The 27,988-nt window shown below is 39.5% G+C and overlaps 1 protein-coding gene across 4 annotated transcripts; it reads right to left on the bottom strand.

Annotated features, from left to right (window-relative positions):
- Positions 1-10: 10 nt before the first annotated feature.
- abl2 (c-abl oncogene 2, non-receptor tyrosine kinase) lies at positions 11-26,892 on the bottom strand. 4 transcript variants are annotated; one of them, XM_028444273.1, is made up of 11 exons: positions 26,590-26,892; positions 9,484-9,615; positions 7,518-7,813; positions 7,150-7,422; positions 6,878-6,962; positions 6,601-6,778; positions 6,320-6,504; positions 6,076-6,228; positions 5,860-5,949; positions 5,150-5,332; positions 11-3,618 (listed from the first exon to the last, which is right to left on the bottom strand). In XM_028444273.1, exons 1-11 carry the CDS (start codon positions 26,804-26,806, stop codon positions 1,841-1,843), a joined length of 3,570 nt encoding a protein of 1,189 aa, XP_028300074.1. In that variant the 5' UTR covers positions 26,807-26,892; the 3' UTR covers positions 11-1,840. The 4 variants fall into 4 exon arrangements, with proteins under 4 accessions (XP_028300074.1, XP_028300075.1, XP_028300077.1 ...); XM_028444274.1 differs by having other exon boundaries at positions 9,484-9,612; XM_028444276.1 differs by lacking the exon at positions 26,590-26,892 and adding an exon at positions 9,869-10,095 and having other exon boundaries at positions 9,484-9,612.
- Positions 26,893-27,988: the final 1,096 nt, after the last annotated feature.

The following is a 27,988-nucleotide window of genomic DNA, read 5'->3' as shown; positions in this document are numbered from 1 at the left end:
GCACCAAGAATCATTAAAAAAGATGGCATTTTTTATTCCTTGTTACTCAAAATGCACAGTGAGGTGAAATAGACAGTTTGTCTCAATTTGGCAAAAATGGGTTCTTCGTACTGACACAATCACATGAAATCATCTGAAATGCACCACGAAAACAGACCAAACAGCCTTTTAATTAAGTGTTAGTTTGCAGAGTCTTCTGCCAAATGTCAATGAACCAATGTCCGTAGCTTTATCCAGTGTACATTAAAATGTGAACCAAAAAAAAAAAAAAAATGTAAAAAGCTGTGTGCCTGTTGTGTGTTGTGCGGGGGAAAAAAGCAGCTTTTTTGGACCAAATTTTAACAATGGGTTTGAAATTATATTCAAAATAAGAATAAATTAAAATATATGGCACCTTTCGCGACAAACTTTTAACCTGGGTTCAGAACACAAAATTATTACATTCATGATGCAGATATACAGATCTGGGTGGATGGGCTTCAGTCTCACAATACATCTCTTCAGTCAAATACATTGCTCTTTAAGCTGTGACCACACATAAATCTTTTGTTTCTTAGATACGAATAAAAATCACATATTTACATAACCATTCTCACAAAATAGGCCTGTGCTTTAAAAAAAAAACGAGAATAATTTAAAGTTCAAGTTCATACATTGACATTCTGAAAAGGATTCTAACCAAATATTGTACAAATCACTCATGTGCTGAAGACATACTGCAGTTTGTTTGCTCTGAGATCAGTACTGTGTGATTAAACTGAAGTAGGTCTCTGCGTGTCGCGTGTACTCTGAAGAATTAGAGGCACTGAGGCCAAGGCTACAGGGAACTCAGTACTGTCCAGTCACTAAAGGACACTTAAAAAAACGTTTCCAGTTCACCTGTGTACTTCCTCTGCTATGCTCCATCATGCAGGGAAGAAATGTGGTGTGCAAGGACAACCGGAGTTACTTTTGAAACACTTTAACAAACTAAAGATATTTCCCATTCATGTGGTATCATGTGAAGGTGTGAACATCAGTGTAGGCAAGAACAATGAGGTGCAGATGAGGAAGCTTCCCACATTTATCATTACAGTCAATACTGAAACAATTTTAGCTCAACCTTTTAGTTTTTTTTTTCAGTCACTAACATTTCATTCAATTTTACGGACACATTTTCTAACGTTTACAGTCATGCCATCTATGGGTATGGGGTAAAGTGGCTAAACAGAAGCAGCTTTTTTCATTCATAATTTAAAAAGATCCAATATTAACAAAATAACAAATAATTTTGGTAACAAACAAAACAAAAGATCTAAAACAAAGACCTCTAGACCTGAAACGAATCAATATTTTTGATGCTGACCCAAATCCTTTGAATTGAAATAGCACTGGACCTTAATAATGATTGCCTAGGCCCGTAGGCTAATTCTGCCGAGACACACACAAAATGCTTCCATTTGTTTCTGCTATTCTAGTAAGAAAGGGCTTGATCATTTTTAGGCTTTGAACATATGACATATGCAGAGGGAGCTTTACAGACTGGCACCACACAGCTGATACACTTAACATTCAAAGAGCAGAGACTCAACTGCAGCTCGCTGGAGACATTTAATGAAACACTAAGTTTGGTATAATTCTCCTCAAAATGCACGGATTCGAGCAAAGTTTGTGTCCACACTTGAGTTGTATAAAACTGGTACTTGTAAACAATAAAAAGATCTCTTGTAAAGATTTCTGTGAGTTCCATCTGATTTTGTTCCCTAAAAAAAGCTGTTGATAAAAACAGAAACACCCTCCTTCCCTGATGTTTTGAGTGATTTGGGTTGTGAAAGGGTGAATATCAGTGGTGTCATAGTGGCTACCTCTGTACAACGTCGCTGATTTCTTTAACACAGCAGTGTAGGTTGTCCAGTACAGTGTTTGACCCGACACTGCTCAGCCCACCTCCTCCTGACGACAAGGCCCTTAGTTCCTGCAGGCCCAGCTCCAGCTTTCCCACCGCCTCTCGAAACGCAAACTTGTTCCTCATCTGTGGGATGCAGTCCACGTAACCTGAGCAGTAGTCCAGCAGCTGGTGGCCAGCGTCCAGCACCTGGCTGCTGGAGGAGCTTTCAGAGCTGCCATGGAGTGCAATGCTCAGGCATTCGGCGCATTCCAGCAAGGCCTCGCGGCTCACCCGCTCCAGAGGCACTCTGTCTACCTGCTGCCTGGTTCGTCGTAGGGCCACTTTAGAACCAGCAGACGGTGTTGCGTGTGATGAAGCAATGGTGGAGGCTCCGTTGGCCATTTTGATGGGAGTTGTGTTCGTTGAGGAAGATGCAGGAGGCACTTGTGGTGGTGGCACTAATGGTCTGCCTGTAGTTGCTCCTGCTGATGTTTGCCCTGACCTGTGACCTTTTATCACATCGCCATTTACTTCCACCGGTGCTCCCCCAACTTGCTCCTCTCCGTCTCCACTATAGGAGTGAGACAGACTGCGGAGAGTGGGAGGTGGAGGAGGAGCACACTTGGGTTTGACAAGCCTTGGCCTGTCCCTGTCTGCCTGGTGCTCAGACAGAAGCTTAAAGCGGTTCCCCTGAGAGTCTAGGCCAACGAGATGCACGTCAGCCTGGCTATGCTTCAGTGTGGGGGAGATCAGGACAGGAACTTTGTGGTTGTGGGTTGGTGCAGCAGATGACATGCTTGAACTAGAAGTCTTAGAGGGAGATGACCAACTTTGTTGCTTATCCAGGACACCACTCTCCTCTCTACTCTCCCGTACTCGAGACAAGGCTTCCCTTTCCTCTAATTCCCCACCAACCCCTGGCCCCCTCACCCCACCAGCTGTGCCCCGGGGTAGTATCTTGGCTTTGGGCCTTTCCCTGATCTGTGCAGTGCCCTCATCCATCCTCCTCAGCAGAGTCTCTGCGGGCCGCGTAGTCCCATTCTCAGGCTGGGAGGTGGTGGACGCCGTCCTTTCCAGGGGGGGTTTGGCACCGCGGTTCCTGGGTAAAGTCAGAGCCATGCGTTCCAGATCAGGTAGCCCAGCTGACATTGAGGAGGTAGAATTGGACCTCGGAAAAGGTTTTGGCCCACCTACCAAACTTCCTCCGTCCTCTGAAGAGGCTGTCTTTCCTGTCCGTAAACCCAGGGTCTTTTTGATTAAACGTGGAGTAAAGAACCCAGCCAGTCCACTCCAACTGCTGCCACTTGTCACTTGTGAACTAAAGCCTCCACCAGATGGTTTCTGTCCAAACGCAGCACCACAGCAACGTGATGGCACCTGGGTGGGCTCCCCATGGGAGTGGGAAGGCGAGGCAGAAAAGCCTCCCAAACTGTCCGACTGAGGAAGCGGAACACAGAAATCAGCCGTGGGCTCGTATTTCTTGTGAGGTTGAGTCTCCATCTCACGAAACGAACTGCTCCTTTTGGGTGGGGTTGGTAGATTCTGTTGAAGATGAGAAGGTGAAGAGGAGGATGATTTCTTCTTAATGAAGGAGCTGAAGAAACCAGTCTTGCGGTCTCTTGAAAATGTGCCAATATCTTGTGCCTCCTCTAAAAGACTGCAGGGAGATTTATCGCGTGACTGTTGTTTTCTTGGGATGGCTGGAGAACAGCCCATTCGAACGTCTCCTCTGAGCAAAGATGACGCCCAGCCTGGAAAGTTAAGAAGACTGGGTTATAATCATGAAAGAGACCGAAAATGTAGATTATCATTTAGGCCATTTTAAAGAAATGCACTCATTCACCCATTTTCAAGATGTTTAGACAATTATAGGATTTAGAATTTGTCTCTTTCTCAAGAGACTTCACAGGGCAAACTATATAAATGGTATTTAAGCTGAATTACATGTTTTAATTATTCTACATTTTCATATAACTTCAGTTTTTAGAGAAGAATTGTAAAATTGAATCATTTATTATGTGCAAAATGTTTTGCACTCCTAAATGTAAAAAAATAAAATATGTAGAGGGAAAACAGAAAAATGTTAAATTATTGATTGTAATAGGTGTCTATAGCCAATAAAAACAAAATCAACTATTCATATCATGGTCATCCCTACACATTAAAAACCAAACGCATACAGAGCCCCATTCAAAATGATTTGAACAGTAAGGTAATGTCCAATATCTTTAACGTTAGATTAAAAACCTAAGTGATACATAAGGATATTTGATCAGTCTGTCTCCTATTATTTGCTTGGATTAACACCTAATGAAGCCCTTTCATTTTTAAGTGAGCCATGATGTTGGTGCTTGTGATTGCACACGGTTTACTTTCAGCTTCAGGTTTTGCATGTGTAGACTGTTTTTCGAGCTTAAAAGCTTGTAATCAAAATGAAGATCAGTGAGGTGTTATGGCCTGTCTTTCTCAAAGTGTGGAACCCAATGATTGTCAATGAGATGACATGGAAGCTTATTATTTAAAAGCCTTGCTTGTGACATTGATGAACTAATTGATTAAAATATATATGTTCTATTACAACTCATGCACTTCTCAGCTGTTGGAAAACTGTAGTAACTACAGTAATCTGTTGAGTATATAAATACACGTATTACATTTTTTCAATGCAAAATTTACATCTTATTGTATTGGTCTAATGTATTAGACTCACTCTTCCATCTGATTTGGAGAGGACTTTAGATTCATAGGGGTTTCAGTCAGTAATGACAAAAGAAAGTTTCAAATACATATGAAATCTTGTGCTTTTGGACTTCAAAATCTTTTACATGATACAATTATCCATCAATCATATAAAGATGTGAAATATAAAAGAAAAACATATTGTTCTTTTATTAGAGAAAAGGCTTGGAAAACAAAACTGTTAAAAAAAGCAGACAAGACAAGAGACAAAACATTTTGACCGAGAAAAAAAATAAATAAAAAAGACTCACTACATGTTACAAACGAGTAAAACTTAAAACACTGTAAATTAATTAATAAGTTAAGACACACAATAGAATACATGCATTTTTATTACATGGGTTAGCAAACATGACTTTAAAATACTGAATTAACAGATGGATCCTGGCACTGATGATTACTTGGAAGGAAAAATCATGGCTCTTCTTTTCAGGCGGTGAGCTCGGCGTCGTTTCAGTGTACCCTGTGAGTCGGGGGCTTCAGGCACACCTACAGAACCACCAAGTGATGGATCAACAGTGAGTTGGGCAGGACTAGCTGTACCTGAGTGACTGTGTGTGCCGTGGTCGGCACGCCTGTCCAGTCCGCCTTCGATGTTTTCCTTGTTCTCCGTGTGCTTGTGTATTGTGCGTGATTTGGAGGGCAACAGAGGCATGTCGTGGCTGAAAGACTGCAAAGGTCCACACTGACCCGAAGAGGCCGTCTTACACAGTTCCTCTGCTACCTCTGCAACATGAGGACGGAAAGGTCACAATTCAAGTTATCTGGGTGTTAAAAGATATTTACACAAATATTTTTTCTGTCATTCTTTTTTCAAAGGTAAAAAAAAAACAATTATTGCATAGTTTCTATGTGACTATTATATTGCAGTGATTGTTTATTCACATTAAAGTTTTCAAACTGTTAGTAAATTGAGACTGTTAACATTTAAGTTAAGAAATCTAGAAACAATTAAAAAGGTAGGATTAGATAAGTTTATGCTTCTTCCTACTCCTTTTAATTCATGTAAAATGAGATTGGGAAGATACTGTTTCGATATGTTATTTCTTGATGTTAACTTATTTTATTTTAAACTGCTTTTAAGCGGTCATTTACATGATCGAAATAAATAAATAAATCAAACTGTTGAATATTTATCTCCTGTTTTTAACTGTTTCAGAACAAGCACCGGAATCTTCTGAATGGGCTCTTATTTAACTGAATGAAATCAGATTTAAAGCTAAATAAAAGTTCCTCTGTGGAAGTTACAGTACCTTCAGAAATGCTGGAGTCGTGAAACATTGTTTCAAAGGCTTGGTGAATCTCTGCAAACGAAGGCCGATCTAATGGACTCCACTGCCAGCCTTGCAAAACGAGAAAAACAAAAAAAAAAAAAGAATTTCAATACAAGTACAGAATGAAACAAAAAAGTCTGCATTTTTCCAACCATTGTTTCAAAGATTAAAAGAAAAGTAATAAAAAATACTTACATGCTCGCATGAGCTCATAAACTTTGGGTGGACAACCCTCAGGTTGTTCCATGCGATAGCCTTTTTCCAGGAGATCGTAAACCTGAGACAAATCGATGCCTGGGTACGGAGACATGCCATAAGTGGCAATTTCCCACAGCAAGACCCCAAAAGCTGCGAAAAACAAGAGTTTAGACGTGAGCACACTGGAGTCATTAAGAAAATGAGTCAAACTGAAGCAAAGCTTCAAAGCATAAAGACGTACCCCAGACATCAGACTTGATAGAAAAAGTGTTGTAGGCAAGGCTCTCAGGTGCAGTCCATTTAATGGGAAACTTGGCCCCAGCATGGGCGGTGTAGGTGTCACCAGTCATCAGCCGACTTAGGCCAAAATCTGCAACCTTTACTACATGGTTTTCGCCAACAAGGCAGTTTCTAGCTGCGAGATCCCTGAGATTTAGAAAGAGGACAGAGGCAGATAGCAAGTGAATATTTAGGTATAAAAGTGAAAATTAACTGATTCAACTGAACCAACTAATCCCCTACCTATGAATGAAGTTCTTTTTCTCCAGGTACTCCATGGCAGAGGATATCTGCGTGGCCATGTAAAGCAGCACCACAGCATTTACTTCCTCTTTGTCACAATCTCTCAGGTAGTCCAGTAGATTGCCATGTGGCATGTACTCGGTCACAATGTAAAAAGGAGGCTCCAATGTGCACACACCTATATGTGAAGCACATAAGTCGTCAAGACACAAAACAAAGGCACAGTTTGAACTGTTCACAACATGAAAGCGGATGTTTAACGCCAATATACACTCACCAAGCAGCTGAACGAGGTTTGGGTGTTTCACCTCTTTCATGACAGCAGCCTCTTTCAGAAACTCTTCAACTTCCATAGTGTCTTCCTGTGATTGCAGACAGACAAATGATGAAAAAGCAGAAGATTACAAAAGGAGGAATATAACGCAGTGCCCTGTAATTCAAAATTCAACCTGCAGATGGAGACCCAGTATAATTTTTCTCTAACCACACAATAAAAAATGAGGTACAGTCCTCATTTATTAAAATAAAACTTCATTCACAAGTTCTTACCTTGAGTGTCTTGACAGCCACTGTGAGGCTGTACTTTTTCCACACTCCCACGTACACCTCTCCATACTGGCCTCCCCCCAACTTGTGCTTCATGGTGATGTCTGTGCGCTCCATCTCCCACTTATCATGGATTGGTGACACACCATACACTGTAGGTTTGTTACATTTGGGTGCAGGGTAGTGGAGTGTGGTCACCAGTCCATCAGCCACAGTGGAGTGGTGGTGGACGAGCTCGGCTAACGTCGCAAAACGGCTCTCTGATGTCACATATACCTGATGAGTGAAACGAAAAGGCAAGTGTTCAACTTCTCCACACATCAGTGCTGTTTATTTTCCTGAATACATAGATGATGCTACTCATCTGCTACCTTTGCATCAGTGGACGTGTTGATCCTGTAGTGGTACACCCTGCCCTCATAGCGCAGAGATATGGACAGTTGTCCAGGGCTGCTCTCGCTTTCTCGAACAAGAAAACTGCCATTGATAAGGGATGAGAGCAGGTATTCAGCAGCACTGCGTGACACTGGTCCATGGTACCAGCTATGCTTCTCCAAACTGTTGACAGGTGTGATGTAGTTGGAGGGCACCCAACCCTGGCCGTTTTTAGACCGCACCTCACTCCACTCCCCATTCTGGTTGTAGCCGAGCACGCGCAGCTTTTCACCTAGAAAAGGCAAATCAGAAGCAAAAGAAACATGATTTAAGTCAATGTTTCAACTGAAGGGCCTTTAACTAAAAAAAACTAGATTAAAAAACTACTTTTGAGATGGAACACCTCATCAAAAAAAAAAAAAAAATACTATTATAGTTTTGTTTTAGAAAAAACAAAATGCAATTGTTGCGTAATAGATGTGAAAAAACTCGCCTCTGGCTGCCACTACATGAAAAAACTAGAGAACAATGAGAGGGTTGGGTGAACCACATATCTGTCTGTTTGGGCATGTAGCAACAAAGTCAGCATTACATTTCTAACGTCAGTGCCAAGACGGATACTGAGTGACGAAGCTAGGGAACAGGAAAGAGTCATCAACACGAGGATGAATGGAGCAACAGTTTCTCCATGAGTTAGATGGCAAAGTGGAACTCAAAGGGTTAAAAAAAAAAGAGGAAAGATAAGTGTGATGACCAATTCTGAGAAAAGAGATTCAACAAAAAAAAAAAAAAAAAAAAAAGCAGAAGCTTTAGTTATGCAAAAATAGGCCACAGTTATACATTATAGATGAGAGTGAACCCTGGAAAATACTGAGAGGATGTGTTAGGCCTGTTATTTAATGGCGTGGTGACGGATTTTAAGGGCACCTTGATAGGAGATGAAGTCAAGGTTAAAGAAACTATTTGCATACTGGTGAAAAAAATAAGAAAAAGTAAGGGAAAAATAAGCAGAAAAAACATATATATATATATATTTTTGCCTTATAATCATTTATCAAGTCATTAATAAATTAATGTAGGGCTCTATAACGGAATCGCGGAATCTATCAATGAAAACATAATCCACTGTTGAAAGCGGAAATTGACAGAATGTGAATAAAACACCATCATTGTGTGGTAAAGGACATTTTTATGAGTAAATGTTTCGGGGTACCACTCGTTCAGTGCACCGCCCGCCCCCATTCATATAAGATGATTATAAATAATTAAAAAGAAGCAGTCAGAATACACCATGTCATTACAATTTATATCTACCTTTGAATTAGAGGTTACACATGGTTTTTTAAAATTATTATTTATTTTGTTTCCTCACAGGAGTTAAAAACGAGTACTTTCTGAAAAAAATGAAAGTAGGCTATTTCTAAAAAAACTGAATTTAAGAAAATTAATGCAGAATTTGGAAATAAAATCGATTTTTTTAGGGCCCTACTAATGTAGTAAATAGTACCCAAATTTCTGAGTAGTTAACATTTTGAGTACAGGGACAACTGTTGGTGGGCTACCAGCTTATGTCACCAGGTGAGCCCTGCAGATGAAAGGCACTCCTCGAGGATAGTTGTATAGTTACTCATAGCAACCACACTAAGCAACACATCAAAAACATTTCAACTTCCAATTAATCAGACTTAATTGCTCTTTTACAATAACGTCAATTCTTAAGACAGCAAAAAAACTTAACTGAGCTACAACATTACGTTGCTAAGGAGTAACCTCCCACTGATGATTAATGAAGAATGCACTTCGGGGCAAGTCTGTCACGTTTTTCTAGTGCACATAAAAATATATTTTATATCGACGCTTTAGGGAAAATGTATTTTAGCCCAAGTGTCAGCTAAGTGCTAAATATAAATCAACAAGTCGTCGATGATTTTTCCTGATGTTTAGTCCTGTGCAGTTATTTACCTTTGGTGATGCTGAGTGTGTTGTCTCCACTGGCGACAAAGTCGTAAAGTGCAACAAATAGGTTCGGGTCGCTCTCGGCCGCCCCAAGAAGATTCTCTTTGGAACTCCAGCGCACTGCTTCTGTGAGAGCTTCTGAAAGGAGAGCACAGTTAGAATTATGACACAAACTAAATGAAAACACAAGTGGAGTTAGCTACAGCACCAGCATGTCCTAACTGGTACAGTGTGTGGTATGTAGCGTACCACAAAACATATCAGATACTTCTCTCAAAATAAGAAATCACTGCGAAAATAAAGTAAAAGCCTAAATGTGTTTAACGGTAATGGGCTGCAGGGCAGTCAAAAAACACATCTAATAATCTCTTCAGCTTCTCCAACTATCTACCTGCATGTCTGGGCCCAGTCTCCAGTCTGACCCCAGTGTGGAGATGATGGCCACTCAGGGCCACCCATTCATCTTCAAAACTGCTGTTTGCCTGCAGGCACCTCAAAGGCATCACTTGTATCAATCCGATCTTATAAGAGCTCAGTGATCACTAGTCCCACTCGGATTCCCTCTGTGACTGTCTCACTCTAACCAGGTGAGTTCTGAGGTGGACCCACTTTAGAAACGTGGAGAGAAAAGGGGGAGGAGTCCCAGAAGCACAGCGATGGAACAATGTAGACATGATGGTACACGACACAAACGGTAACACATTTGGTGCCTGTAGTTAACACGCACACGCACACGCACACGCACACGCACACGCACACGCACACGCACACGCACACGCACACGCACACGCACACGCACACACACACACACACACACACACACACACACACACACACACACACAGCTGCCAAAATGAGTGGGAGTGAAATGTGTTGAAATAATAGAGGAATGGAAGAAGTATTACAAAACAAAGAAATATCCTGCCACACACATTTGTTGGAAATATGGTAGTGATTAAGAGTGTGACAATATCTCAATAAGATACGGCAATTTATCGCGATATTTTTTTGGCACGATTTATTATTGATATGCTTGTGCTAAGTAACGATTTTCTTTTCTTTTTTTTTTTAAATGTCTTTTTTTTTTTTTTTTCAAAACCTTTTTCACTAAAATGTGCAGGTACGTCTTCACAGAAATGTTGTCACTGTTTGTTGAAGGAACCAATATATTGTTTACTGGAATATTGCACTATAATGATGTCACTGGTAAGAAAGACCCTATTTTTTGTTTACAGAAAGCACTATTGAAGATACTTATTCATTTACATTGGTAAGTTGACACTTATTTATAGAAATGTTGCACTAAAATAGTGTCACTGTTCATAGGACACTTTTTCAATGTATTGTCTTTCAGAGATATAAAATACAATTTTTTTTTGTTGTTATGTCGTAGATTATCGTAGATTGATTTCTGACCAATATATCGATAATTGCGGTATCGTCATATCGTGAGATAATTGTTACCGTGAGCTTTGAATCGCGTATTGTGAGGTACCCAGAGGTTCCCACCCCTAGTAGTGATCCTATTTAAATAGTTATAAGTTACACTATTTATTCATATTCCTTCAATAAATAAGACTACAAAGTTATTTTTAACATTTATCTACGGCCACATTTTTACACATTGTGTTAAGTAAAAATTTTACTTGCACATTACAGTCTAACATTAACAATGACCAAAACAATTTCAGACATTGTTTAGGGATACGGCTAAACATAGTTTCAAAATAAAAGAATAAAGCATAATGTAAACTAATGGATTGGTACCCAATTGGCAAGGAATGAGATTCCCCAACAATTAATACAAGTATCTTGCCTCCATTGGTGCTTCCCAGGTATTAAAAACAAGACAAAGTCTTTAACATCCCCCGCCAAAAACCTCCCCCAAAAACAACGGAACAAGGGCAATAACTCCGGAAAAAAAAATCGCGCGCTTCTCATTTTCGAACTCCATCAAGGTATTGCTACCTTGAAGCCACACACAGAATTTGGTTATCCTATCTTAAACAGTTTCTGAGGAAAGCGGTCCCCTTTAACTTGCACGGATGCACAGAGCTCAAACCTATATCCCCCTTCCACTTTGTGGTGGGGGATAAAAAATACCATTATAAAAAAAGTCCTGTAGCTTCATGCTAACGTCTATGGGAAAACCAATGTATATGCTCATGCTAACATTTACTGCTATTGGCAGCGATTTATATAACACACCATTTATGCTTAACTTTGACAAACAGTCTTAGGAGTGTTATCAAACAGTACATTTATACATACTCACAAGCATAAGTTTTTTCAAGCCGAAAATACAAGAACTTAGTTAGTAGAGATCAGTAGACCATGGGCTTTCAAGATGGCAACTTTGGACTACTGCAGCAAAAGTGGTAGGTCAAAACACACAAACTCACCCAGAGTAAAGAAAAAATGAAACAAGGGCAATAACTTCGAAAAAATTCATTGCGCACTTCTCATTTTCGAACTCCATCAAGGTATTGATACCCCAAAGCCACACCAAACAAATTTGGTTATCCTATCTTAAACAGTTTCTGAGAAAAGCTTTAACTCGGACGGAAGGATGTACTGAGCCCAAATGGGGGATAATAATATAAAAAAATGAAAGGCAGGTGGACCCTTAAGTGTTGATCTGCATCTCCAAAACAAAATACACTTTCTAGTTCTACAAACCTTCACTCAGTTCATTGTGACTTTAAATATTTAGGAAATAGTGTATTTAGTTTTCTTCAACCTTAGTCCAGCATGTTGTGTTAAAATTGTTATTCAGGGTCTAACGATCATGCTTAAAAAAGCTTATTTAAAAAATAAAAAAAAAAAGGAAAAAAGAACAAAGCCTTAAAGCCAAAAATAGATTAGAAAAAGAAAAACATTGAAATGTCAAACATATAAACACCTTGCCCACCTTTGTCTTTGTTCTGGGCCAGCATGCACTGCCTCGCAGCACTGGCAGTTAACTGGCTTAACCACAGTTCCCAGTACATCGTCAGCTCTGGTCGGGCCAATTACCAATATTCACAAAATGGCTTGGTCGACCACAACACTGAGTTAGATAAAATGTTTTAAAGCCATTGTGTCCATGTTGACTTTAAAAAAACGCACAGTGGAGTTTCAAAAAGCACCAGCTAAACCCTCCCACTGTGGATCAGAGGTCACCGTCACATGCAAACGCTTTAGTCAGACTATCCTTGAAACCAAGAGATGCCACAGCAGTGATGAACAGCGTCCGTTTGAAAGCTTTCCTTTCGCTTTGATGTGGCTTGAAGGAGTCAAGTTTTCCAAAGTTGATTCTGACCACATTGGTAACTGCTGTTCTCTGGGGTTTACAGCTCTTCAATGAGAGGTTGGCAGAGAGAGCACAGTGACCAGCGTGTGGGTAGCAGCACGTGTGGATCGCTTATTGTATAGAAAGGAGTGTATGGTATGGTGAAAAAATGAGCCGTGTGTGTGTGTGTGTGTGTGTGTGTGTGTGTGTGTGTGTGTGTGTGTGCGTGTGTGTGTGTGTGTGTGTGTGTGTGTGTGGCGTGAGAGCATGTGATCACTTGATGAGCCCCGTAGGGAACAACAGATGGCTGGTCTTATCCCTCGAGGACAGAAGGGGTCCAATTGACCCTTGCTTTTTTTCTCCGTGTGTGTGTGTGTGTGTGTGTGTGTGTGTGTGTGTGTGTGTGTGTGTGTGTGTGTGTGTGTAGGACTGCAACTGCTGTAGAGCCAACTGTCCAAGCCGTTCCTCTTACACTGCTACACACAGAGCACTGTTCTCAAAAATGGTTTTAATGAATTTGGGATATTAGGGTGTAAACATTGCCTAAACTTTAGGAATCGTAGTTCCCGTCACCACAAACACTAAACAAGGCTTATAAGTAACTTGATTCATGAATGGTTCATTATTTTGACAATACATACACTACAACAAACAGTTGTAGTTTTAAATGTGGTCACATTTAAAACTTTCCCAAAACAAGACATGGATGTTAAAATACCGGTAAATGGATTTTAACTAAGCTTAAACCACTTGAGCTGTAATGTTTGAGTGAAAGGGCAGTTGGCCTTCATAGGGTATGTCGTGTGTCCTGCCGGGTGCCTGAGTGTGCGAGTGTGTGTACATGCGCAGCACATGTGCACTGAGAAGAAACTACGGCTTTGTGTTCAACGTAGCACAGAGTGTTGGCGAGTCTGAAGGGCACGTCAGGCCTGCAGCCCTGAAGACAGCTGCAGCAGAGGTGACCCTTCTCCTAAGCACACACCACAACACATCCACACACACACAAAGGCACACACTCGCTGCACCAGCAGTTGGATTGACTGTTAGGAGTCAATAATCCAATCACTTAATCAGATGACCACTTTAGTTTTCAGTATTAATCAAGGCAACAAAACAGTTTACTTACATGCTCTAAAAAACATATTAATACTGATTGTTTGTGTTGCCCCTGGTCCGCAAGGTAAGATTATGTATTTGGCTGCTGAAGAACAAAACATAACACCATGAGGGACAGAAATAACTCTAAAGAACACACACATGGGAACACTGTTGACAGGATAGATGCCTCACTACCTAAAGGAAGCCCTTCAAAAACAAAAGAATACAGAGGTTATGAAACCTGAGTAAACTGGAAGGAAAGAGGCTAGACCAGATCCTGTGGACCCAAGGCAAATAAACCCAAGCTTTGTGTTAATGTTTGTGAAATACATCACTTGCATTTATCTTTGGTTATCATTCATTCAAATTACTCTGCAATCATTTCACCTTTGCAGCACAGCTGTCATCCTAAGAACTAGGGGTGAGTATTGGCAAGGATGTCGCAATATGATACGTATCATGATACGATATCGTGATATATTGCGATACATTACCATATTCTACCCAGTTAATATCAAAATGAAACGTAGAGATGAAAAACCAAGTTGCCGTATATGTTCATCAGAAGATATTGTTCATTCAGACAAATTGAGTCAAAAATATTTGCTTCAAAACATTCTATTTATTTTTATTATATCTATGGCGCCATCTACCGGAGTGGAGGTGCGGAAGTGGCATCATTTTCAAGGTTTTTGTAGGAACAGGAGCTGGTCAACATGCCCAGTAGTTAGACTGCTCTGCTTAGAAGTGACTATGTCTCCAGCAGTAGAAAACACACATCTTCGAAAATGTGATTTTTTAAATTAATTTTTTATTTATTTATATATATATATATATTTTTTTTAAATTGATTACATTTTTTTTTAATCTATTTAAAATCGGCACCCAAGTAAATCGCGATATATCGTGAAATCGATTTTTTTCTCCACACCCCTACTAAGAACGTGGGTGCATACATGTGCAACAAAATATATGGAGACAGGCCGCCACATTGTATCTACAAAATACACAAAACTAACATAATTATTCAACTCATCTGTTGCATTCATCAGGTATCCCTATTTAAACACAGATGACATTTGGATTATAGTTTGCAAGATCACAATACGGCAACATGGAAGAAAACTAAATATTTGATTGAAATTATATTAACATAAATTAATATAAATCATACATTTTGTATAAAGTCAAACTTTGTTTTTAAAAATGTTATTAGGGTTGAAGCTGCTCTGAACAGGTTTTTTTTTTTTGCATTTTGCATAAAAAAAACCATATAGGATTTAAATAATCTCTCTAGTCCCTATAATTATGAATAACATTTAAAGGGGCTTTAATTTGAAATACCATGATGGAACTGTTTTATATTCAAAAATGGCAACTTTTTGATATTATAATAAATTATATTTAATTAACAATATTTTACAAAACCAAGCTATTCTAAACCTAAGGTATGACAGTTTTTTCCCAATGTTTTTGAATGAATGTGTCTTGTTTAAATAAGTAAAAGTCTATATTAATTAACTCATACGTATTCGTCATGAAGTGAAGAAAAAAAGTTTCAATAATCCTCGTCTTAAAGGCGAGTGTCCATGATGAGTAGGCAATAATCTACCAATTTTGAAATGTTTGTCAGCTACCAGTGTAAAGAAATCTTAGCTTAGCTCTCTCAGAACAAATTTCAACACAGCTTTGAATGTTAACAGTTAATCTGTTATGTCTACGTGAGAAAACAACAATAAGGGTGGGAACAAACACCTCCCTGAGTCCTGAGGAGGCAGTGGAGGATCTAGAGATGGAGAATAAGGAGCTCTAACCTTCGACTCATCCAGCAACGCCCCTCTCAGGACACGCTATAGGTTTATAATGGGCTCTAAGTGCTTCCAGCATGGTGCGCAGGCAATAAGGCTAAGTGCTGTTTTATGTGACAGCAGAGAAAAAGAGCAGCATAGATGCTCCTTTTTCACACTGAACACTGTACGTATACCCAACGAGAACCAGTTTTAATAGGGATGTGAATCTTTCGGTGTCTCACGATTCGATTCGATTCAAAATTGATTCTCGTTTTAACCGTGATTAAAAAATTGATACAATGCATAGTGTGTTATGGTAAATTATGGGGCTGCCGGCTACCGGCTGAGTCAATGTAGAATTTTTATTATTATTATATCTTATTTCATTATTAATATATATTTTTCCTCTCTTCATTCCATTGTTCTCTGGGTGTATGCTGTCAGTTTATCACATTGTTGTTTGTCTCTGTCTTTTGTCTTGTATGTTGCAAAGGGAAAAAAATAAATATATATATATATATATATATATATTTTTTTTTTATCGATTTTTTAAGTTTAGAATTGATTCACAATCGCGGATGATTACAATCGCGATTCTGATGTAAATCTATTTTTTCCGTCACCCTTTTTTAACGTTATTAAAATCATTTTGAAGAAGTTTAATATTAACACTATAAAGCAAATTCCATCATATCCAAAACCTCTAAAAGCCCCCTAAAGTTCCCCCTGTGTTTTATTTTAGCTCAAAAGTACCTTATACAAGGCAAAAATGTGGTAAACTCCACATTTTTATGAATGCCAATGGAAGATATGAAGATGATATAATAGGTCTCTGCATTGCCCCACAGGTAAAGGTGTGTTCACAACTACCTGATCCTTGTTAAGCCTGGAGTAGAGTCTTTCAGGCTCTTTGAGGTTTTTTTTTTTCCTTTTAGGTTTACAGAGGATCCTGCGGTCTAACCCTGGAGTCTGAAGTGCTAATCCATGAGTGGTGTGGTCAAACTACCGTGTTTAAGATCTCTAAACTAATATAACTCTTGTTATAAAATCTACAAGAGCAAAAGAGAAGATTTTCTTGAGTACCGAATCTACTGATATTTAGATAGCCGAGATGCCAATGACTGGAAAAGATACTGCATTATTACCACCATGAGTTCTGAAGGTTCCTTGTTTATTTTAATTCAAATTAATGATATTGTACCTAATGCATTACATGATGTAGTTTTTTTTTTTTTATTGAGGGCTGGGCGATATATTGAGATTCAAGATATAATGTGTTTTCTATTTTGGCAATATAGTGAATTACAATTTCGCCTTTATCAATATATACACTACTCGTCAAAAGTTTTAGTTACCACACTTTTTACAGTTTTTTACTGAAAATTATACAGTTGATTGCATCATTGCACTTCAAATGAAAGCATAGAACAAATAAAAGAAATAATGGAATCAATTTATTATAAACCAAAATGTTCTAAACTTTTGACTTATCAAAATAGTGTTCCAACACTGCTTTTATGCAGACAGAGGGGTTGGTAAGTAAGAACATTTAGAACACCTGTAGGAATTAGTAGCACCAGCTTTCAAGGCTGATTCAACCTTCACAGCTTTAAATTGTTAACCCACTTCATGTTCCCTGAAAAAGTATAATTCTGAAATGTACGTTATTTTTCAGTTTTGGGTAACCAAACCTTTTTTTTTTTACTTCTGGCTGTTCAGTACTTAATTTTGTACCATTTCAAGCAATTCATTGGACATGCACGACTTGAACTGCAATAAATAACTGGAAAAGTAAGGGTGTTCTAAAACTTTTGACTGGTAGTGCATATATATATATATTATTTTATATCCTATTTTGTTTTAAAACACTTGTTTTAGGAGTTGCTGCTTTCACTACTTCTCAGAACAGCATGAAAAGCTCAGTAAAATGGATTGCTGAGTGCTTCCTAACCTAGATTTACCACTTAACAAGCCACACTACATAACTCACTCACACACGCTGTCCCTTTAGAGGAGAAAAAGCCAAAAGTGGCACATTTTGTGCATAATTAATAAATCTGCTCGTGTGGCATTTTTTATCAGCAAACTTGACTCTGATACGTCTTTCTGGTCAGACTTAATTTGAATTTAAATTATCAAGCTTTATATCGTATATCGCCATTTTGAGAGAAAATAGTGAGATATGCATTTTGGGTCCATGTCACCCAACCTTAGGTTTACTTATATGAAATGTTTCCAGTAAAGCTTGACTGTTGAACAAATAGACTTCAGTATTTTCTTACACAGTGATGATCACATGCATCTCTGTGTCTTAGGGTGTTCTGGGCGAAAGGCTTCTGACTGACGAGTCAGCTGGTGAGCAATTACACTGTAGGAGGAGGGTGTGCTAGATCAGTGTCACTGTGGGTTGCGTCACACTCACAGCTACAGTGGCGAGAACAAACAAGAGCGAACCAGTGTGTGTGTGACGGCATGTATCAATGTACACAGCGCCTACAGCGAAAGTGTACAAGACAAGTTTACATTTTCAGGCAAGCCCCTGGCCTGCATCCCAGATAAGCAGCAGCAGTAATGCAAGCAACAGCAAAGAATGCAAACTACAGCTTGGCAAAGACTCGGCCTCCTACGCTCTCCTCTTAGCCTTAATCTAAATTCACTCATCGTTCCTCCAGCATGATAGCTTAAGAGACAAAAACTGATGAAAACCTTTAGTGTTGTTTATTTGAATCTGACAGATGCATGATGAGACAGCGTCACCATCTGTCCAACCAATCCCTCACTGCTCTGATTAATCCTCACCCTCCCACAACAAACACAATAAAGAACTAAGAAGGCCAAAGGGTGACAAATTAGACTGTGGTCTAGAGGATTTAAAAACATAGTCTGATAACAGAAGTTAAACTAAAGCTTATGGCTATTGGCAAGAATGGGATGCATATCATTAAGCCATTACAACAACAAAAAACGTCTCAAAAACACCTTTGAAATTGCATTTGATTGTTTGAAAAATAGAGTACGGATGTCTGAATTGAACATCAGGTGATCCCAGTCATCTGTGATATGTGATAAAAAACGACGTAACATGCTTTCCTTTTCCAAGCTTGGTTTGAAACCTAGTGCAACAGCGATGGCTCTACCACAACCACATGTCGTCAAGTCAACTGCAGTTACATTAAAGTTAGTTGTGGGAGGACACAGAGATTTTCCAGTTTAAGCCCAGCAGCAGTGAAATGTTAACAGAAAGCCAGCAGTACATCAATAATTTAATACTTATGCATTAGCAAGTGAACACGGGTACTTGCAATGCCCTGAATGCAAACCATGTTTGTCCAAGTTGAAATAATCACTTTCAGGTGGTGATTTTGCATCTAGAATGCATTAAGAACACACTTTTTAGCCACACATTCAGCTTTTCCTAATTCTTAGTCAGTCTTAAGCACAAAAGCTAAAACCATGGCTCCTCCTAGTGGTCATTACTGGTTAATAGTCACTCAACCTACAGATAATCTTCTTCAAACATTATACTTGTTCAAAATCTCTCTCAGAGCTACTGAAGTGTTTTAAACATCTTTCCACAGACACTGTGGTGTCTGCTGAGAGAATTATCTCTGTTGCAGAGGTTTTAATGCTTTATGTCCACGGAAAAGGGGATTTGTCTCTAATCTAATTTCAACCTTGATGCAAATCAGCTTAAGTCCATGAATACTGCAACCAGGAATCAGTCTTTGCCGCTGGGCAGCTTTGACAGTGCTGCGAGCTAGTTACAAGTGGCTCTGCACGCATCATGGGTACCTCTGCCAGAAACTTTCTAAATCAATTCATCTGTCCCACTTTCTGTAAGCTGTTGAAAGCAAAAAATACAAAAATTAAAATAAAAAATAGATGAGCTGCCACAGTGGGGATTAGTTTGGACAATGCAGTAAATTCAAGCCACCACGCGATTATTTAGCCAGTAATAATCATGTTTTATTGGTAAGAAACAATTAATATGACATTTCATGAAAAGTGGTTCATTTCAACACAATTCCCAGGATGGGAATCACTCCTTATCAGATAAACTGCCTTTCTCTGTTGAAAAACTGGGTTTTTGCAGTTTCATTAATCACTAATCTCCAAACACAGCTAAACAAGACAGACCATCGGTATGTTGCAGCCACTGATTCAACAATACTACATGAGAGCCAATCCTGTGAGAGGTTGTTGTCTGGCCAGCTCCTTCCTCATCCTCGCTTAGCTCAGTGGGTTTAAACCCATCAGCCTGTCCAATGGGGTTAGAACACAGACATGCCATGATCAAAATGAGAAGGAAAAAACAGACAGACCTCATTAGTTTCGTACAGGTTGGTTCTACATGATTTTAGAGGAATAGAAATTCAACCATAGATAAACCTTAAACCACATTCAAATTTTTGAGACACAAACTGCTGGAGAAATATATGAGGATAGGGATCTCGAAAAATCTTCTTTATATAACATTGTGTTGATGTAAACTGAGATGCGTAAGAATTTGAAGATGCAAGATTGTTTTATTTCTTGATGTCAATTTATTTTATTTTAAACTGTTATTAAGTTTCCATTTACATGATCAATATCAATCAAATCAAACATTATTCTATATAATTTTACTTGTATATAATTTAATACACTATTGTCTTCATTGACAAGGTATTTTTTCGGCTTTGGGAGGACTTTAATCCAGGTGAGATGAGGTAAAATGGCTCCTTGTAAAGTAAAGGTTGCAGACCCCTGACCAGGGGAAGAGGGTTAGGAGACCCCACTATAAGAGCTGGACCCTCTGAATTTAATTCCATGGGGTGAAACAATGCAGATGCTAAGTTGGTTATGCTACTGTTAACTTAATTCAAGTACAGCCAGTTAAATCAACTATTCATCATCAGCATGCATGGCTTGAAAAAAAAAAAAAAAAAAAGGGTGCGACCAAATTCTGTGCTGGTGCGACCAACTGAGAAAGTTAGTCGCACCAGTGCCGTGCCACCACTGGAAAAGTTAGTGTAGAGCCCAGTAGGGAAATCAACAATAAACTCAAACAGCTTAGGGCAGGGGTCTGCAACCTGCGGCCCTGGAGCCTCATGTGGCTCTTTGACTCTTTTGCAATGGCTCCCTATAGCTTTAAAAGAATAAAAAATAATTAATTGTTATTTTTCTTACACAGGGTATAGATGATTGATGACATTAACTTCAAATACAATTATGATAAAACAATTTGTTTAGCTAAAAAATAAATCACATTGTGCAATAACTCTGCCATCTTCCTACTTCATCAACCAACAACTTTCCTGCACCTGTGGCTAACCATACATTTTAAGATAACTAAACTAACAAAAACACTGTTCTGGAAGAAAATAGAGATTTTATTTGTTTGGGGAAAGATTTATTTAATTGCCAACATGTCGGCTTAATATGCATGCTTGATATGTTGCAAGAAATGAGCAATTGGCATGTGACATCACATGATCATGTGTTATCAAATTCAAGTTATTTTTTGTAACCCTTTCAATCCATTAACTCACAACATTATTCTATACTATTTTAAGTGTTTAGAATTTTAAACACTGTATTTTCTTCATTGAGAAGGTATTTTTTCGGCTCCAGAAGGATTTTAATCCAGGTGAGATTAGACAAAATGGCTCCTTTCAGAGTAAAGGTTGCAGACCCCTGGCTTAGGGTCATATTGGTCTATCAATAGATGAAAACACATAGCGAAGTAAAACAAAGGATGCACATTGTGTACACACACACATTGGGCATAAGAGAGGCTGGATCATGGACTCATGAGGTCATCAGCATTCCTTTTTGAGCTGGCACCTTTCAATTACATGACAAGAGCTGTCATTAAACCCAATGAGTATGTTTACCTTTTATAAAGCAGGCATGAACCTGAATCAATGAAACTCGCTTTGGCCTGTTTATCTTCATGTCTTTCTCTAATTTCATACCTCTTTCCTCTGGTTGATCACATAAATCACTGCAAGCATTCTTGAGCTTTATCTTGTATTGTTTACAGTGTTCGAGCCATTCTTCTTACAAGTTATTGAACTCCAGAAAAAGGTCAAACGACAACATCCAACTTCTGCATATGCTTATCCTGTTCAAAGTTGCAGGAACCTTTTAAAGCTTACACTGGCCAGTTCATCCCAGGGCTCATGGACAAATTAAAAAACATAGGTAAGGAAGCCCGATTAATCTAAACGTATGATTTTTGGACAAGGAGATGACACCATTGTATTCTTGTACTACAACTTGAGAAAACTAAATAAATTGTTCATGTAAACATGTTAGTTAGGCTGGAATTGTACAAGATGTAGATCGATAAACATACATAGATATAACAAAATTAATAATCAAGATATTAGTGCATGTAGACCAGTTAACTTCATTGAGCATTCTGCGCATTCACCACTTTCTCTCACAGGACTGTCTCAGAAGAAGCCGGAGAACAATGGAGGGCGACAAGCAGGAGAAGCACTTTTGGACGGATGAGAAAACCAATTTCATGCTGCTACAGCTAAAGAAACTGAACATCCTGAAATAGATGGATGGAAGGAAAATACTGACAAAAACTGTGAATGCCCACTCGTCTGTACAAGATACAGCACCATCTATTGAGGTGGTTTACTTAGACGAGAGATCCTTAATCGACTTGTGAGCACAGCTCGATAGCCGTGTGAATGTAAATGTCCTAATGTTACAGCTTTGGTTTTAGATTAGAAAATTTAGCTATGAACAAGTTCGTGTATAAAGTCAGTTTATGCCTCCGGTGTTACAAATCGCAGAACTACAGCAGTACACAACAAGACCACAACAGATTTCCATGTCTTGTTTATTCAGAAACTTCATAGAGCAGGTTAATGAAAAGTTTGGCCCACTCAAAAGGTTTATTAAATCAATGGAAAACTAAAGAGTTTCATTCACTCACAAAGCAGACAGACACTGTATTATTTCTGTAAAGACTGACTTGAAGAAAATAGATGTTTTTTTACTCAGCAGCAGTCGAAGAGAACAGCTCCAAGCGTCTCCACTTAGGAGCCTTTGTTCCATTAAGAAAAGCTTTGAAGTGAAGTATCCCTTCACAGAGATACTGCAAGACTGCATCCTGGATGCTATAAAAAGGCTACCCATGCACCAACACCAGAAACTTAACAACAGGGCTGACAGCAGAGTGACGTGCTCTTAGTGTTCCTTCCTTCTGTGCAACCACTGGTATTAGCAGACTGTTACTTTTTAGATTGCAAAGCCAAGAATTGAAAATGCTTTCCATTCCCCAAAGGTTGCACCTTTCACTAGTCCTTGATCACGTCAACAGTCCGAGGGAGGTGAGTCTGGGACATTAGTGGAAACTACGTGAGTTATGCCAGCTCGATCTACACAGCCCATATGTGGTAACCATTCATTTAAGGACCCATGAGAGAACCCACACTGGCAGCAGGTCGACTGACCTTAAACAGCTCATTAAATAATTCAAGAAAAATCCACACGAGGCAGACACCATGAAGAAAATTGCAGTGGCACTTACTTGTATTAAAATGATTCATGGTGAGCTCAGTCACACTTTGGTCTGATGAGTTGTGAAAAATGTCCCTGATGCTGGAACTCACTGGAAATTGTTGCAGTAAAATTCTATCCTTTTATCTAAGGACTCTCTCTCACTATCATAAAAATCTGTTTCCTGAAACAAATATAGCAAACTATTGTCATTTCCAAATACTTCAATAATGTTCAAATGTTGGAAATCGTTTTCAGGTTTTGATTTGTACCCATTTATCCATCTAGTGATTTTCCATACCTACTTACAGAGATCAAGGTTAGAGGAGTCATCCCCAGCTATCCAACCTGAGTCAGCATGCATAGCAGGGTGGTGAACTCTACACAGGCTGCCAGTCCAAAACAGCCATAGCCACACAAAAATCGCAAAACTATAAGGAATGCAAATCCATTGTTCGATAGCAAATGAAACCCTAAATAACTTGTTTTGATTTTAAAAAAGATGGAGAAAACCTTTCTAAAATCAACTTTAATCTCCCAGCAAAGCTGAATTTACAATGAAACGCCACGAACAAATACACAGCATCATATGATACTACAATCTTTGTATTAACCCAAGAATGATAAACATTTGTTCTTTTCTTTTTCCCCTAATCCACTCATTCAGTCACCTAATCATGCAAGACGCCTGGGTAAATGGAGGCACACCAATGTATCTATGCTTCAAAGAACCACTGCGTGAATATATCAATGCACAATGTTTGCTGGAGGCAGAAGTGTGGATGATGGGAGCAATGGTGCTGAGTCAGGTGGCTGACACTACTTCTGCTTCGTCGCTTCCTTATTTTCCCTCACTATTGCCAAGCTAAATCTAGGACATTGGGTTATTAAAATATAATCACAGGAGAGCTCAAACTGTTATGTCTGCAGGAGGTTAATCATATAATGACAGAAGGTGACCTAAATAATTCACATAGATTTTTCCCAGCGGATGAGATGGTGCCATCATCTTTGCTGTGTGTGTTGTAACTGTAGATATTAGACAAAGGATGTAAGTGAGCATGAAAAACCCACAAGGCATTGTAATGTGAGCCTGTGGTGGCTGCCTTCCTATAAGGATGGTGAGGAATTTCTCCTCAACCTCAACAAATCAGGTGTTCAAGTGGAAAGACTGCCAGTTTACACTGTGGTACGGGCAGTTGTGATATTGAGCACTATTTTTGGAGCAGTTCTCCACAAGGGGATAATCCTAGGTGACCTCAGATACTACAGCTTGTGGGACACACAAGCCAAAAGAGGTCTTCCTAGCACAACCCAAACCCTAAAACCCTCTGGATTAAGACAAGGAAGCTTTGTTTGCTTTTAGGTCTGTGGTTGTACTGTACCGCAAATAACAAAACAAACACACCAGATGAGGCGAATAATCGCATAATCAAACAGTAGAGAGAGCGCAAACCTCCGCCAAGTTTAGAGACGCAAAGTCACCAACAGGTAGTTCTGTATGACCAGCCAAACATCCACATTATGCTCCAAAACTTGTTCTGTATGTTCTGGATACTGTATCCACAATACCTGCTGGATCATCTCAGAAATCAAACTTGTTCTTTCTTCAGCTTACCAAATTTAATTTAAAGGTCCAATATTATGCAATTTTTCACCCATCTCCATTTGTTCTAAGAACTCCAACAACATAGTGGTTAATTATTCCAAATTCACCTGTTTTCTGGGGTTTTAACCATCTGAAAAGTGACTTCCTGAGCAATTCTAAAAACAAAATACTTCTGCATATTCATGAGTAGGTGTGTCTTTAGATGCTATCTATACACTCTTGTTATAGTTTTCAGCCAAAAACTTCACATTACAGTAAAACATGTGGCTATTTAAGTGGCTATTGTGATTGTGAGTCAGAAAAACACTGTTTCATGAAGTGTGCGCGCCATGCGCCGGCATTATGTCTGCAGAACCAGCAGACGCAGCAGCAGCAGAAGCAGAGAAGTTCAAACACTTCAAACGCTTGCCGGAGCTGCTAAGTCGCTCGTCATCATCTCGTCTCGTAATTACAGGAATAGTAAGGTAAATAAGATGTGGTTGGCCCATTGTTTCTGTCCTGTTTGTGTGTGTGTGTGTGTGGATTTACTTCAGGTGCTCTGTTTTCAGTATGAACTTCAAGACTTATCGCATATCAACCAATAAGTCAATGCCACCTGATTAAACTACCATAGTTTGCTGAGACACACCGATACATTTGTTCTGGTAATTCTAATGTCAATATTCATAATTTATTTTTTTAAAAACTAGGGGAGACTGCCCAGACCTTCAATAGATGATCCAAATATATGGAGGCAATGGCTCTCCTACAAGAACGATTGTTCCGCCTACTTTTCTTGTGAGGCATGATTTCTTGAGTGTGGTATTACAATTGTCTGTGGTGCTGCTCAGGGGAAAAGACTCGTGATGATGCCTGAGGTAGGAGAGAGGGGAGGCTTAAATGTACCTGATCTTAAGTATTTTCTTCCAAACGTAGGTGTGTTTTCTTGAGAAGCCTTGTTTTAATTGTGTATTTTAAATGCACAATTCAAATACATGTTTTTGGTACAATAAAGTGATTTCCAAACAACATAACTCCACCAAGTGACCTTGACTCTACACTTTGGTAAACCAGGTACTGTTTTCGGGGTCAATCACAACCAGAGGAGGGCATCTATTTGAGCTGTGGTGTCCACAACAGCCACAAGGTTAGGAGTTACAATGAACATATGATTTTCCATCCGTAAAACTGCCATCGGTAACCATGTCAAATTATCTTCCAAATACATGTTCGGCAATTGCGTAAAGCCACGATAGCAGGTACAAAGTAGGTGAGGGCAATTCTTTCATAAGAAAACAGAAAAGGTGAGTTAGAGAAGAAAAGGCAGAACAATGATGTGAAAATGTGCAAACTGACCATGGAAAAAAATGCAAAAGTGACTGATTGTCTGCTTTCATGCAGTCTGTTTATCCTGCAGCATAAGGTGGATAGATAGATAGATAAATAGATAGATAGATAGAAAGCAATGATTTTTGTCAACTCATGTCTCCAAAACGATGGCAGGTCGGACAACAGGAAAACAGAGACATTTAGCAGCAGCAGTTTAGAACCAGCCCTATGCTTGTTTTCGGTGGAAATGGGTTATGGGTCACATGCAGCTCACACTATAATAAACCTAATATATGTAACATATCAGAACGTTTGATTATTCCTCTCACTGCCTGGACTCTCACAGAGTGGTGAAATGGACAGTGACAGAGAATGGATGAGGTATGAACAGGCAGTGTGGGCTGGCACGATTATTTCCGCTAACGCGTCGTTGTTTAACAGCACGGACTGTTAGCGGAGCTAATCAGCACACAACACATGATCAAAGTAATGGCAGACGTCCTTTTCACACACACAATGTGTGTTTTATTTACCCGAATGAAGCGTGAATATGTTGATAGCTGGATCGGGTGCGTTCACAGCCACTGCTCTTCCTGGCGGTGTCGCGGTGCAGCTGCCGGGTTCTTTGGGTCTTCGCCCAGCAGCGTTTCCCCGGTTCCCCTTTCCTTGGTGCGGCTGGGAAACGTGAGGCTGCGGCGGCGGCAGTCCGGTGGATGTTCCGTCGCCGACGCGACCTACCTGCTGTCCCATCCCGTTGGTTTTGTCTAAGGGCGTTCGGGACAAAGCAAGCTACCTCCAGCTCTGCTCTGGTTCACATCCCCCCCAAAAAAAGCTGAGCGGCCTGGCCCTGATCCCCCACCCTCCCCGCGGCTCTCCGCAGAGCTAACTAGCCCCGTTAGCTCACCGGTTGGCTAATGTTAGCGGCTACCACTGAAACCCACCCACCCTGCAGCTAACAATAAAACCACGGCCCAAGCCGTGACAGCTGTGCTCACTGTCCGTATGATCCAAGTGGTTTCCAAGCGGGAAACTGGTCACCCAGTGAGCTGGGGTGCTCTAACCAGAGCTGTTCAAAGTCTTCTTTCCGTTGTCCAGCCGCTGCGCGCCCCCTCTGAGGCCGCCATCTTTACCGCAGATCAGGAGATCTGTTGCACTCAGGGTGGGGGTTTCTCCTCGGTCCGCTGTCAGCCACTGCCTCCACCTCTGCACCACCGATCCAAGTCATGTTTTAAATGTCTTAAAACCCAACTTCAAGTCATATATTAATCATGATTGAATAAAAACTATTACTCATTCGTATAACTGTAAAGATTTTTCTTAAAGCGGTTTTAATTTCTGTCCCAAATTAGACTATAATAAAAGTTCACTCACATAATCACACTGTACTGGTTTTATTTTCCATGAAATAACTCAATCTTTTTACCACATAGAAAAGAAAAACATGCATTAAATCCTGCAAATTAAGAGTTTTAGTCAAAGTTTATTAGCTTGGTCCAAGTAGTTATTTAAATTAATTCAATTACTTTCATTGCCATGAATAGAATGGACAAGCACAGACCTGGAGAAGTTAGTATTTATTACACTCTTAATTTTAATCGATTTAAAAGTTTAGCAGTTTGAAATGTATTGTATGATAATTCGGTGTCGTCCAATCATCATTCATCTTGGCTGTAAGTAATGTGTAATTATTGGGGTTTACAAACTAATCCAAACATAATTCCTAATCAGAATGGCAGGATTTGACTTTTGACAAATACTGGTTGAAGGATGAGAATGACATGCCATCCCACAGCAGTGTTGACAATGAGGAGTAGGTGATGGTTCTTCCAAATGTATCTGAGGTTCTTTTTAAAATTATAATCCACCAAACAAGAATTAACAGCATAGTTGCATGCATGCTCTTTATGAATGGGATACCTTGATGAAAATAAA

Source organism: Gouania willdenowi, chromosome 4 (assembly GCF_900634775.1).
Source record: "Gouania willdenowi chromosome 4, fGouWil2.1, whole genome shotgun sequence".
Classification (NCBI taxonomy): Eukaryota; Metazoa; Chordata; class Actinopteri; order Blenniiformes; family Gobiesocidae; genus Gouania; species Gouania willdenowi.
This window is presented reverse-complemented; position numbering and strand designations above follow the sequence as displayed.